Here is a 12,745-nt window from a genome sequence, read left to right on the forward strand (position 1 = left end):
AGTAAATGTTAACATTATAGCGCCTGTCATTTATGTTAACCCGCCGAGTGACACGGTCATGCGGGTTGCATATAAATACGTTTATTTTTACCTATGATGATCTAACAAAGGATTTGTACGTTATGGACACTTGAATGGTCAATTATCTCAAGACACTGGTAATTAAAAATTAAAGTGATATGATAAAAACCATCTAGGGTCCAAATCCTAATAACCCCCCAAAAATAAAAGAAATTGGTTCAGCCGTATTAGCGTGATGAGGGAACAAAGGATTTGTACGTTCTCTTTTATATATATAGATTTTCTTAACAAGATGGTATAAACCAAGTATTATTATTTATCAGGAATATTCGATCATATATTCGAAATATTTAGTACGTACTAATTTATTGGTAGCCATAAAAACATGTCGGAGGTTAATAAATTTGAATATAATTGAGGGGACATGGTGGTTCAGTGGTAGAGCGCTTATCTCTAGTGCATAGGATCCCTCGGCCAAGTAAGCTTGTGGTGGACAGCATCGTGTCCATGGATTTTTCTAGGAGTACTCTCCTTTCCTTCCACGTTATCATTCCATCGATTTTTCCATCATGCTTCATTTGTCTTAATCATTCGTCTCGCTTAGCCTAAAGGGCATAATCGTGGGACGTTAAACTGAAAAGTTTTGAATATAATTGATTTACAGTTTGCCAACCTTTGATTGTAACCTTATGTTAGATGTTATTATTTAAACAATTTTCAACAATCGCAACTACATTTTATTGACAAAAACAATTGAAAAATAACTTGGACAGTATTCTACATTTTTCTTCACTTCCATTCAGTTAGGAGAATCCCGCTGAAAGCAAGTGATAATCATAAAAAGCAGTGATGTACAAATAATTTCATCAAGGGAAGGGGTTCAATCACCCAAGTCCATTTTTTCAAGATTTTAATATGTATATTAATAACGAAAATGTATATTTTTAAAATAATATCTTGTTGGGGGGGAAGGACTAAAATCCGGTGCCCTTCCTCTACTTACACCATCGTAGACAAGTAATAGAAGATAAGTATAATAAGATATAACATTTAAGGTTTTAGAAGGTGACGGTTTAAGTTTCTATTTAACACTGTTAGAAGATGAAAGAACTTCAGCATTGTAACATATTCTTCATAAACAGGGTGGCCCAAAAGTAGGTATACACCCCTGCATTGATCAAATATAACATTCTAGCTTATAGGTTTATTTGCCACGGCTGTTCTGAGCTTAAGATATAAGTAAAAAGGCTTTAAGAACAAATAATAAAGAAACTAAGTCTATCTGATAGATAACAATAAGAAATTATATAAAAAGCAATGAGTTGATCAGTACCGGGCTGTATATCTACTTTTGGGCCACCCTGTATATTTAAATCGTACAACCACAGAGATTATCTAGTAGTGTCCCAGTGCTTAGCTACATTCTTCACCTACTTTTATTGTCTTAAATCACTTTCCTCAAACGAGCTTTCTGGTATATAAGAACATAATGGTATTTGTGATCTGGAGTAGTCGATAGGAAAAGATTCTGTGTCAGAATCATTTTGCCTACTATGAAATACCTTTTAAAACAACAATGATGAAATAAAGATAAAATTGAATGGTAAAAACATTGAGAGTGTAGTAATGACTTGAGTATACCTTGTGGTATTCTAAAGTAAGCTAAAAGCACAAAGAAAAGTAATTGCAGTAAGTGAAACAAATATAAGATAGTTGCATACATATTTTCTATTGTTTAAGTGCATTCTCTCTAATACTTATTCAACACTTACGCCTATTATTATCTTCCGTATTCTCTGCAACGTTTATTTCTTCTACTAAAGGTGCGTCGTTATCACAGCTTTTCTCATACAATTTTTGTCTTGTTAGATAAAGACGAGCCAAGGGTGTCATTGGACGTCCATTTGGGTCATAAAATGGAGCTCGTGGATCATCAGGATACGAACTGGTAATTCGTGTAATTTTTTCCTGTGGTTCCGCTGGATTGTTTGGTGACTAAAGTAAGATGAACATACAATAAACTTTTTATTAATTAATTAATTACAATTAACATAAGAAGACAGAATTTGTATTTTAAATTATAACAGCTTGAGGAATTCTAAAGAAATTCATCTGCATTTGCTGGAAGAGTAAGAAATAATTTCCGTTTTAGAAGAAATTTGAAGTCTTGTCAAATATTTACAGCATAAATACAGCCAATAAGGTATTTATTTAGCATATAAATATAGACTATAAGGTAGCATCATCCCTATGATCATTGAACTATTGTAGGATCATTGTTCATACTTCGTTTTTTTTTTTTTTTTCACATCAGAGCAATCTTTCAAACGATACTATGCACATTTCCCTATCATGCCCCTAAGGCGGGAAGTTTTGAGAGAAATCTGGATTTTTCTCTGATTTTTTTTTTCAAATTTCGAGCCCCTCTGGACCCCCATTCCTGTATGAACGCAGAGATTTGAAAATCAACTAAAAAATATTAAGGGTGCACTAAAGGTGTGTAAAAAATGTCAAGTTTCTATCTTGAATAGTAAGGGTGGGAAAATATTTAACAATGATCTTCACAATGTACCAGATTACCACAAAAGACCCTGATCTCAGGTAAAAAAATTCCTGAGACATCCCTATTTATCACCAGGGTCATCTTTTGTACCTCGTTCTCTTCAGAATAGAACAGCCTTTCAAACGGTACCACTCACATGTCTCCATCGTGTACCTGAGGCGGGAAAATTGCGAAGAAAAGGATTTTCTGGTTAAAATATTCCTTTTCTTTATCTTTTTGCCCCTCTGGACTCCACTGTGTTAATGCACAGATCTGAGAAAAATCTGATAAAAATACTACTCGGTAGACTGAATGTCTGTACAAAATTTCAATCTTCTAGGTGCAAAAGTAAGCTCAGCAAAAAATAATAAAAAAGACATAACAAAAATACTTTTTAAAAGTTATGACGTCATCACCCCCCTACGGCTCGATGCAGGAAGGCGTGAAACCATATGTAACGTGTTCTACAATGCCTCTAGACCTAGACATAAAAAAACGAAGTAAAAAGCTTTATTGGTTCTTTTTAATCGAATAATGAAGACACTATTTTAGTACTTAAAAATAGGTACAAGAACTCCAAAGGGTTTTAATGAAGGCTGTAATAAAATGATAACTTAAAAATTCATATTTATAGGCTTCAATTAACCTTTTGAATGGAGAACGTGTCTTCAGACAACGCTGAATCGTAGAGAGCGTGTACAGACGTGATTAATAAAATGACTGCGTCTCTAGTTGAATTCATTGAGCAGGAAGAAGCTTTTTATTAAGTGCGTCTGTAGCCGCCCTCCAAGATTCAGCATCGTCTTCGAAGCGCATCTTCAGAGAAGTTGAAAGGGTTAAAGAATTGAGTTACACAAACTTTCAAGGGGGAGCGCGATGGCTCAGTGGTAGAGCGTTCACCTCCGGTGCTTGGGGTCCCTGGTCCGATCCCAGCTCGCGCCGTGTGGACTTTGTGGTTGACAAACACCGTGCTTGTGGGTTTCATCGGGGTTCTCCCGTTTCCTCCCACTTTCTTCATTCCACCATTTCACTCATTTCTCATTATCACTGTTTCCTTTAGCCTAACTGGCATAACTGTGTTTCGTTAAACTTAAAGATTTCATTTTATTTTTTTACAAACTTTCACGGGTACGAAATACGTAAAATAGGATCAAAATCGCAAATTTTGCTTTTACGCTATTTTATTAACAATATTTCCAACTTTCCAATCTTACTTTCTAATTACCATAGCATGCTTACTTGTTGTTGTTCCGATTTACACGTATAATCATTGTTTTTAAGTATTATATAAAAAAGCCTTCATTGGCTTCTGTTACGACAGTTGACAAGACAGGAATGAGACTCAATCAATAATATAACTGCGCATATGAATGACAATAAATTTAATTAAGCGTCCTGAAGTTAATAAAATAAACTTAGCGATTATGAAAATGAGATGCAACAACTACACTGCTTACCATGTAAGTAATTCCCGTATCGGTTCCAGCATCGTAAGGAAACAAATTTACTACCTTTTTCTCCACCCAGGTACAATTCTTTTGACAAAGCTCTAATCCTGACACACCAACAATCCAATCAGGAGAAGGCCCTGCGAAAGGAAATAAGATTAGTTTTAGACAGCAATCCAAGACTTCCCTATACAGGGTTTTCATAAAGTCTGGACGGATTTAATTTAATAATTTACATAAATTATAATTTACATAAAAATGCTCATATTGAAATGAAATAAAGTGCAAACGGTAGCGGAAGGATTAAATTTTTACCTGTAATCTGCACCAGCCCAGTTCATTCACCGCCACACCTCCAACTGGGCGCCATTTACGTCCACACATTCGCGTAGGCGACGCTGGAATCCACTCACAGCGTTCCGCCGTGTTTGATCCGAAATGCCAGCCACAGACACCCTGATTTTGTCCTTTAAGTTCTCCAAACCACTTGGCTACTTTGCATAAACTTCCGTTTTCACATGACCCCAAAGCCAGAAGTCGCAAATGAAAACAACAATGAATGGAATTTGGTAAGAAACTGACCCTTGCCCTCCCTCTCCCTCTCTCAACGTGTACAGAGTTGCCGCTTATCTAACAGTGTTGCCAACTAAAAATTTAATCCTTCCGCTACCGTTTGCACTTTATTTGATTTCATTATGAGAATTTTTAAGAAAATTATAAGCAAATTAAAACCGTCTAGACTTTATGAATACCCTTTATTTTCGTTCATCACAAACATGAAAACAAATTTTTAAGAAAAGAAAAGAAGAAGAAAATAATAAAACGCTTTCGAGGATTTATGTAGTATATGTGTTTTATTTATTATTGGTTACCAATGATAACTTTTATTACTTTTGCCACTAGTAATCTAAGGAGCTTATTAGCACATTGGATTCTCAGAACTGGTTATAATGTGGAACTCACAGAAATAAATAAATAAATATATACATATATTATGTTTATAGTATCTTTCTTTTGAATTTAGTTATACTATCTCTATATAATTTTATATGTATATAATTTGTTTATTTATTTACCAATGTTTCAGATACAGATCGAAGTCCATTTTGCACTGAAACAACGTAACATTAAAAATACAAGAACTAGTATAACAATAAAAAAAATTACAAGAGAAATAAAGAAATATGTACCTTAATTACAGAGACATTGATTTTATTCTGAAAAGTTTTTCATAGATCAATATCTAAAGTAAATTATTGTACGGTGGTTACAATCTGAAGTAGAAAGAACGTTGAACAATTGAAAGTCAGGGCGTTAGTAACGAATGACTACGTGTATGACAAGAAAGTACACAAAAATTGAGAATGGAAACCAAGAGTTCGGACTTAACTTTTCCATTAATAATTTTGTGGAGAAGCGACAGATCTGTCACCATGTCGTGTCTGGGAAGTTCATATTTTAAATTTATTGAGAAATTAAATTTTATTAAGTATTCGCACCGAAAAAACTTTTTGCCTAACAATGACAAGAAAAAAGTTAAGAACAGAACCAAGGCGGGACAAATTAAAAGAACAAGCCATATTCCATATCGGTAAGCAATATTCAATTTTAGATTACAAAACCTTTGAAAAAATACTGAGAGATTTTAGATCACGATTTTCAGTAAATCTGTACAAAATATTCCACAATAGCAGTGACGTGATAAGAGAAATAACATTCACAGCTTCTCATCAAATAACACTCTGAGATCTTTATGGATACCAGATCTTTCGATAAGACTATTATCAATGAGCTACACGTTGTGAATTTTATTTTCTTCACAGAAATATTAAGAGTGAAACATTTTTGAGGACTCAATGTTAAATTTCAGGTCGAACACCATTCAATAAGTTTAGAAAGAGTTTGTTCAAGCCGTAAATCATCATCCATAGAGAGGATTTCTTGAAAAAGCTTACAATCGTCAGCGAAAAGAAAAATGTTTATAGATGGTAAAAACAGATAGGACAGGAGATCATCTATGTAGGGACAGAATAACAAGAGTCCAAGAACATTACCTTGGACTGGAAGAAACTGGGACAAATTCGGATGATGAATCTGGCAGGACAACACGATGCTTACGATTACTGAGACAGTCATTTAGCAAGACACGAATTGCTCATGAACATTAAATCTATGGATAGCTTGTAAAGAAGCATCTGGATATCAACTTTTATCAAAAGCTATAGGAAATCTAAGTATATTACACCCAGTTGAGAATTATCTGAAGTACATTCTTTATGGCAGAATATTAACGATTATATTTTTGCTTATACTTTTCTTATCTATTGGTAGAAGTCCATGAAACTTCGAAACATTAAGCTTGAAACATTCATGTACCCGGGGCCGCGGTGGCTCAATGGTAGAGCGTTCACCTCTGGTGCATGGAGTCCCTAGTTCGATCCCAGCTCGCGCCAAGTAAACTTTGTGGTGGGCAAACACCGCATGCGTGGGTTTTCTCGCAGTTCTCTCGTTTCCTCCCACTTTCTTCATTCCACCATTTCATTCATTTCTCATTATCACTGTCTCCTTTAACCTGGCCAGCATAATTGTGGGACGTAACACTCAAAGATTTCATTTCACTTTTTACATTCATGTACCCGCTGGTTACTGCATACATGGATCACACAAACTCTAAACTCCTGAAAAATGTTAATTTTTGGGGGGAGCGTAATGAATTCCTGACGATTACTGCAATATTAACACATTTAGAATTTCTAACGAACTGCTATATTTTGAACTATATATAATTTATTTCTTCCTTCTTTTAATATTGTAATAATAACAATTTCAATTCTTGTATCTTCATGCATTGTTGAATTTTTGAGATATATATTTAAGTGAACTTTTATTCAAATTATTATATTTTTCTGTTATTCTGTTAGCAATTATTGTTCCATTCCTCATTTATGCCTGTTGTTATTTTAGTTGAATGTCGAATAATTTTGAATTGTAATAAATATTTAAGTATATATATCTACTTTAGAATTGTTCTTGTCTCGACTTCCCTCAATTTCAGCCTATTCAGCCTTTTTCCTTTTACGAGCATCTTTATCAATCCCTCGCCTAACCTATTTTTTACGATGCTTTCCATCTTGGCATGAGAGTTCTTTGCTGCAAAAATATGATACTGTCCTAAAAACTGGCCTTGAATCAATTCTGAACTGCTCCTTAAATGACAACTCTTGGATACAAGCATGTTTACCTGTTGGTTTGGGCGGTCTTGGTATTCGACGAGCTGTGGATATGGCGATTCCTACATTCTTAGCGTCATACCACGGATCTCTGCGTTTAATCAAAGCTCTCCTTCCACAGGGTTATTGTTTGGACCCAGATGGTTCAGTTCAAGAAGGTTCTAATAAGTGGGCAAACTTAGCAGATACAAGCCTTCCGGAGATTAACAAAAAGTGTTATCAGTCATCTTGGTATACACCAATTGCATGTCAATTACATAATCATTTGTTACAATCTGTTCTTGTTCCAGAAGATAAAGCCAGGCTTCTTGCTGCCTCGTCTCCCGAAGCGGGTGCATGGTTGATGGCGATACCTTCTCCGCCTTTAGGCCTTCATTTGTCAAATGAAAGCTTTCGAATTGCTGCAGCCTTACGTTTAGGCTTAGCAGTTTGTGAGCCTCATCGCTGTCCAGCTTGTGGGGATGAGGTTAACCAACGTGGTCTGCATGGCCTTTCATGCATGAAGAGCGCTGGTAGATTCGCCCGACATTCCTCGGTAAATGATATAATACTACGAGCCCTCAACACAGCTGGATTTCCTTCAATACGGGAACCTTCTGGTTGCTGTCGTTCGGATGGAAAGCGACCGGATGGGATGACACTGATTCCATGGATGAGAGGTAAATGTTTATTGTGGGACTTCACATGCGCTGATACATACGCTCATTCAAGTCTCCCTCTGTCAGTAATGAACGCTGGAGCTGTTGCTAATCGCAGAGAAGCTGAAAAGCAAAGAAAATACAACAACCTTCTCGAAAAGTTTGTTTTCACTCCAATCGCTATTGAAACAAGTGGTGCTTGGGGTGCAAGAAGTCTAGAATTCATTAGGGAGGTAGGAAGACGCATTTCTTGTGTTTCCGGCGAAGTTCGCTCCACATCCTATCTAATACAGCGCATATCCGTTTGTATCCAACGTGGTAACGTCTCGTCGGTCCTTGGCACTTTACCACCTGGCAAGGAACTGGATGAGGTGTTTATACTCTGAGAAGAATTGTCTTTGTAGAAGAACGTAATCAGAATCTAATTGCTTGATATTGTAAAGATTTTAAATATATTTGAGATGACAGGAAAAGGTTTTGTAGCTGCTGGTGCTAAATGTAATTTCCTGTTGGTTGGTTTATATGACGTCCTTATCCTCCCCCCCCCCCTTTCTGAAAAGTAATTTTCTATTTACAATTTGTTTCCAAATATCTTATATTAAAGGTCAGCATGTTAAAGGGAATATAGTCTGAGTGAAGCATGAATATTTAAGTATATATATATATACAGATGGTGATCAGAAAAATGGAAACACCTGTAGTTGGCAACACGTCAGATGTATGGGTTGGCAGTGGTGTCGTGGCGCCCGCAGCGCCAGACCGCTGGTGGTGGTGTGTTAGGTCGGTCTCCATACTACGTCAGGCGCAGTAGAACAGCGGTGTCCAGTGGCTGCAGCAAACGGAGGTAGTGTAAAATGGGAGACCTCTCAGATTATCAAAGAGGGCAAATTGTTGGTGCGTAGTTATGTGGACTGAGTGTGACGGCAGTGGCTACTGTGTTAGGTGTGTCGCGTGGGACAGTGTTGAAGGTGATGACGGCCTACACAACAACACGGGAAAACCACATCGGGAAAGCGGAACAGTAGGCGGAAGAAAATCATGAGTGACAGGTCACGCCGGGTATTAAAGTGCATTGTCACGCAGAACCGTCGTGCCACTGCGGAGCAAGTGACGGAGGAACTCAATCAGCACCTCCCCCACCCTGTTTCGACAATCACACCCCGTCGCGAATTACATGACATGAACTTACGGGGTCGTGTTGCACGGGCCAAACCGCTCATCAGGGACCATAACGCTTTCGCACGCCGCAAATGGTGCTTCGACCATGCAACTTGGACCATTGAGGACTGGAAACGTGTGATACGGTCGGATGAGTCATCCTTCACCCTATTCCCAACCACGGGCCGTGTATATGTGTGGAGAACGTCCAAAGAAGCTTATGATCTGCAGTGTCTCCGCCCAACTGTGAAACATGGCGGCGGCTCGGTGATGCTGTGGGCCGCCATATCATGGTTTTCATTGGGTCCTGTAGTCACACTTAGTGGACGAATCACTGCCAACGATTATGTCGCAATTTTAGGAGACCACTTGCATCCTATGGTCCGGATGTTGTTCCCGGACAATGGCGCCATCTTCCAGGATGATAATGCACCCATTCACACAGCTGGCGTTGTTGCAGCGTGGTTTGAGGAACATCGGGATGAAGTTCAACACCTCCCCTGGCCCGCCCAATCCCCAGATCTCAACATAATTGAATATCTGTGGTCCATCTTGGAAACACGACTCCGGTGACGATTTCCACCTCCATCCTCTCTCACAGAACTGGCCGATGCCCTGCACGAGGAATGGTGTAAAATTACACTTGCTACCATTCACGACCTCTATGCCTCCATCCCACGTCGTATCAAGGTTGTTCTGAAGGCGAAAGGTGGCCCGACACCATATTAACCTGGTAAGTTGCAATTTCGTTCAGGTGTTTCCATTTTTCTGATCACCATCTGTATATATATATATATATATATATATATATATATATATATATATATATATATATACATTCACTTACAAATTATCTTTATTTCACTTAAAAATTGAATGATACACGAAGAAATAAGAATTGAAATTCAAAACAAAGACACTATAAACATAGTAGATAATAATACAAATTCAATACATATTGATAATACACACTTTTGCAACAATACGTTATTGGTAATTTCATGTAAATGAGCTTAAAATGAGCGTAAATTGGATTTAACTTGTTTTCACATTATTGATTTAAGCGTAGATTTAGTAATCTAAGGTTATCCTTAAAAATTAAGTGGGTAAACTAATAAAATCTACACGTGGGACCACAGTATAGCAGAACTTACCTATCATAGAAACAAGCGAAACCTGGTGATGATGGCGATCAACACGGAAATTAGACGTAGTGTTTGAGTTAACATTAGGTGGCCAAAGACCAACTGCTTTGATAATAGTCCGAATATTGTCCACCTGTAACATACAAAACACGATCATATATTAGACTTTACTACATCCTTTAAGACCCATACAGTTTAGTGTTGATATGTTATAGTTTTTCAACTTCCACTCTAAAATATGTTTCTCAGTTTCATAACTAATTGTTAACCTTGTGATGGTCAGAAAATAAAATATATATATATATGTATGTATCGGATGAAACCATTGCTACAAAGGAAAATTTAACATAGTTGCTAAATATATAACTTTAAAACTGTAGAGCCTTATTCAAAGTTTATTATTTAATTTTATGTTTTCAGATTTTATTGCTATATTTGCATATGTATATTCTAATATTTATTTCAAAAAAATTGTTTGTACACATTATTATTATTAAAAGTAGGAAGCAATATATATTTTTTCTCTTTCTGTCAACTCCACTAAAGTGTATATGTGCATCAAATTACTGTAGAATCTTAAATATTATAAAAATAATCAGTCAATTTATGTAGTTAAAATAATAGTTTTAACATAAGTTTGCACAAACACTTGTTACAAGGCTATTTTCTCAACCTTCAATATCAAGGTGTTCTGAAAAATTGAAATTATAATCTGAAACATCATGTTTAATTTTTAACGCACATGTAAAGTGAACTACTTGTCAGGTAATAGTGAAAACGCGATAATAAGACTAAAATGCACAATGGGTTTGTTTTTCGGTGGAAACTCATGTGGAAACTATTAGATCTTTCGCTAAAGTCTCTCATCAAATAGAGTAGGAAATTAGGAAGAAAAGAAAGAAAGAAAGAAAGAAAACTTAAAAGAAGAGCAACAGGTGGCACTTGTTTTATTGAATTTTCGTGGTAACGGTGCAACGTTTATTGAATTAGCACCCCTAGAGGACATGATGTAAGAAAAGTCGGTTGATATTCTCATTTGCTCATATAGTTTAGTGTTCGATCATCATAGATGTTCATTGCTACATAGACACTCAGTTGTCCAAATCTTCAGAAGTGTTTTGGTGTTTGGACATTTGTAAGTCTGTCATGAAAAAAGAATATAACAAAATTATTATTTCGTAAATTTAACCGAACACAATGAAACTTCCCGTAACGGACACCTTCATAATGCGGACAGTCTTCTTGTCTCGGCAAAAATATGCCTTAGTAAGGAACGAAACCCTCCATTTTTACGGAAATTCTCAGACACGGACGTACCTCTTCATAACGGGCAGAAAATATTCTCAATTCATATTATTTAGCATAGAAGATACTTAGTACAATGTGAAAATTAATCTGCGATATAATACAGTAGACAGTAACAAATTCCAAACAGAAACTAACATCCGGAAGATGTAACTACACAGCAGACTTTTCTTCAAGAAATTCATAAAGCGTCATGGTTGGTGAATTTTATCTAGTTTATGTTTAATTTTCGTACAACCAGTATGCGAATTTAAAGGATTTTTACAGGATATGACATGTACCTGAGAAGAAAATTACCATATACGAAGTACGTGTTTTTCAGTACATGCCAATATAAACACATTCCTCAGCAATATTATTTTGTTTCTTTACAGAGAAAATTTTCTCCTCATATCTCAGTCATTCGGACACTGAATACAGCATTTCGATATCAGCGTATGTTTGCATTTATAACAAATGTATTTACTTTATACTGCATACAATTACGGCATGAACTATGAGTAATCGAAATTTGTGCAGTCTCTCTGTAACGAAGACCTCTCATTTACGGAAAAATAATCACGTCTCATTGGTATCCGTTATTCAGAGGTTTCAACGGATAAGTTTGAAATTGTGTATTATGGAATTTTGCATTCGCTGTTAACACGTATGGAGTTATATTTTGGGAAAACTGTGGTCCAGTGAAATATTTTCATTCTTCAGAAAAAAAGTGTTAATGATACTACGGCTGGGAGTCCTTTGTTTCAAAGCCTGAACATATTATCACTCCCATCTGTCTATATTTTAGAAACTGTTTTTTATATGTTTGGCAATAATGCAAATTTTCACTCGTACGATACCAGAATTTCCACGCATTTACACTTAATAAGATTTCGGGTTGAGTTGAGTTGATTTTAGTTTAGCGTCCCTTTCAGCAGTGAGGCTATATGAGACGTGGACCTACTGATTAACGTGGAATCCGAACCAGATGAGCTCCCATCGGGAATCGAACCCGGATCTCCCACGCCAAAGGCGCGTACGCTAACCGCTTAGCCACGAGGGAGCTCTTAATAATAAAATTTCGGGTATCAAAATCTAATCAGACAATCCAATCTATTCGAGGGAATAAAACTGTACAACGAACTACCATATCAGTATATGAAATTGAATATTAACATTTTTAAAGATAGGGTAAAAAAATTGCTACAGAAGCACCTATTTTACAGTATTGATGAATATTTACGTAGAAATTTAAAATGTATTCTTCAATTAAGACTCA

At 36.3% G+C, this 12,745-nt stretch overlaps 1 protein-coding gene across 2 annotated transcripts in view; it reads right to left on the reverse strand.

Moving 5' to 3' along the window:
- The window catches only part of fat-spondin (extracellular matrix protein f-spondin), a 204,627-nt gene that overhangs the window by 114,078 nt on the left and 77,804 nt on the right, over window positions 1-12,745 (reverse strand). For both annotated transcript variants that reach the window (XR_014130712.1, XM_081752273.1), the window contains exons 6-8: window positions 10,192-10,315; window positions 4,021-4,151; window positions 1,794-2,016 (exon numbers count right to left, since the gene is read on the reverse strand). Coding sequence is in view for 1 of the 2 variants with exons in the window: in XM_081752273.1 (XP_081608399.1) it covers window positions 1,794-2,016; window positions 4,021-4,151; window positions 10,192-10,315 (478 nt within the window). In the remaining variant the exon portion in view is untranslated. The remainder of the gene's footprint in view (window positions 1-1,793; window positions 2,017-4,020; window positions 4,152-10,191; window positions 10,316-12,745) is intronic.

This window comes from Thermobia domestica, chromosome 3 (genome assembly GCF_964235325.1).
Source record: "Thermobia domestica chromosome 3, izTheDome1.hap1.1, whole genome shotgun sequence".
NCBI lineage: Eukaryota > Metazoa > Arthropoda > Insecta > Zygentoma > Lepismatidae > Thermobia > Thermobia domestica.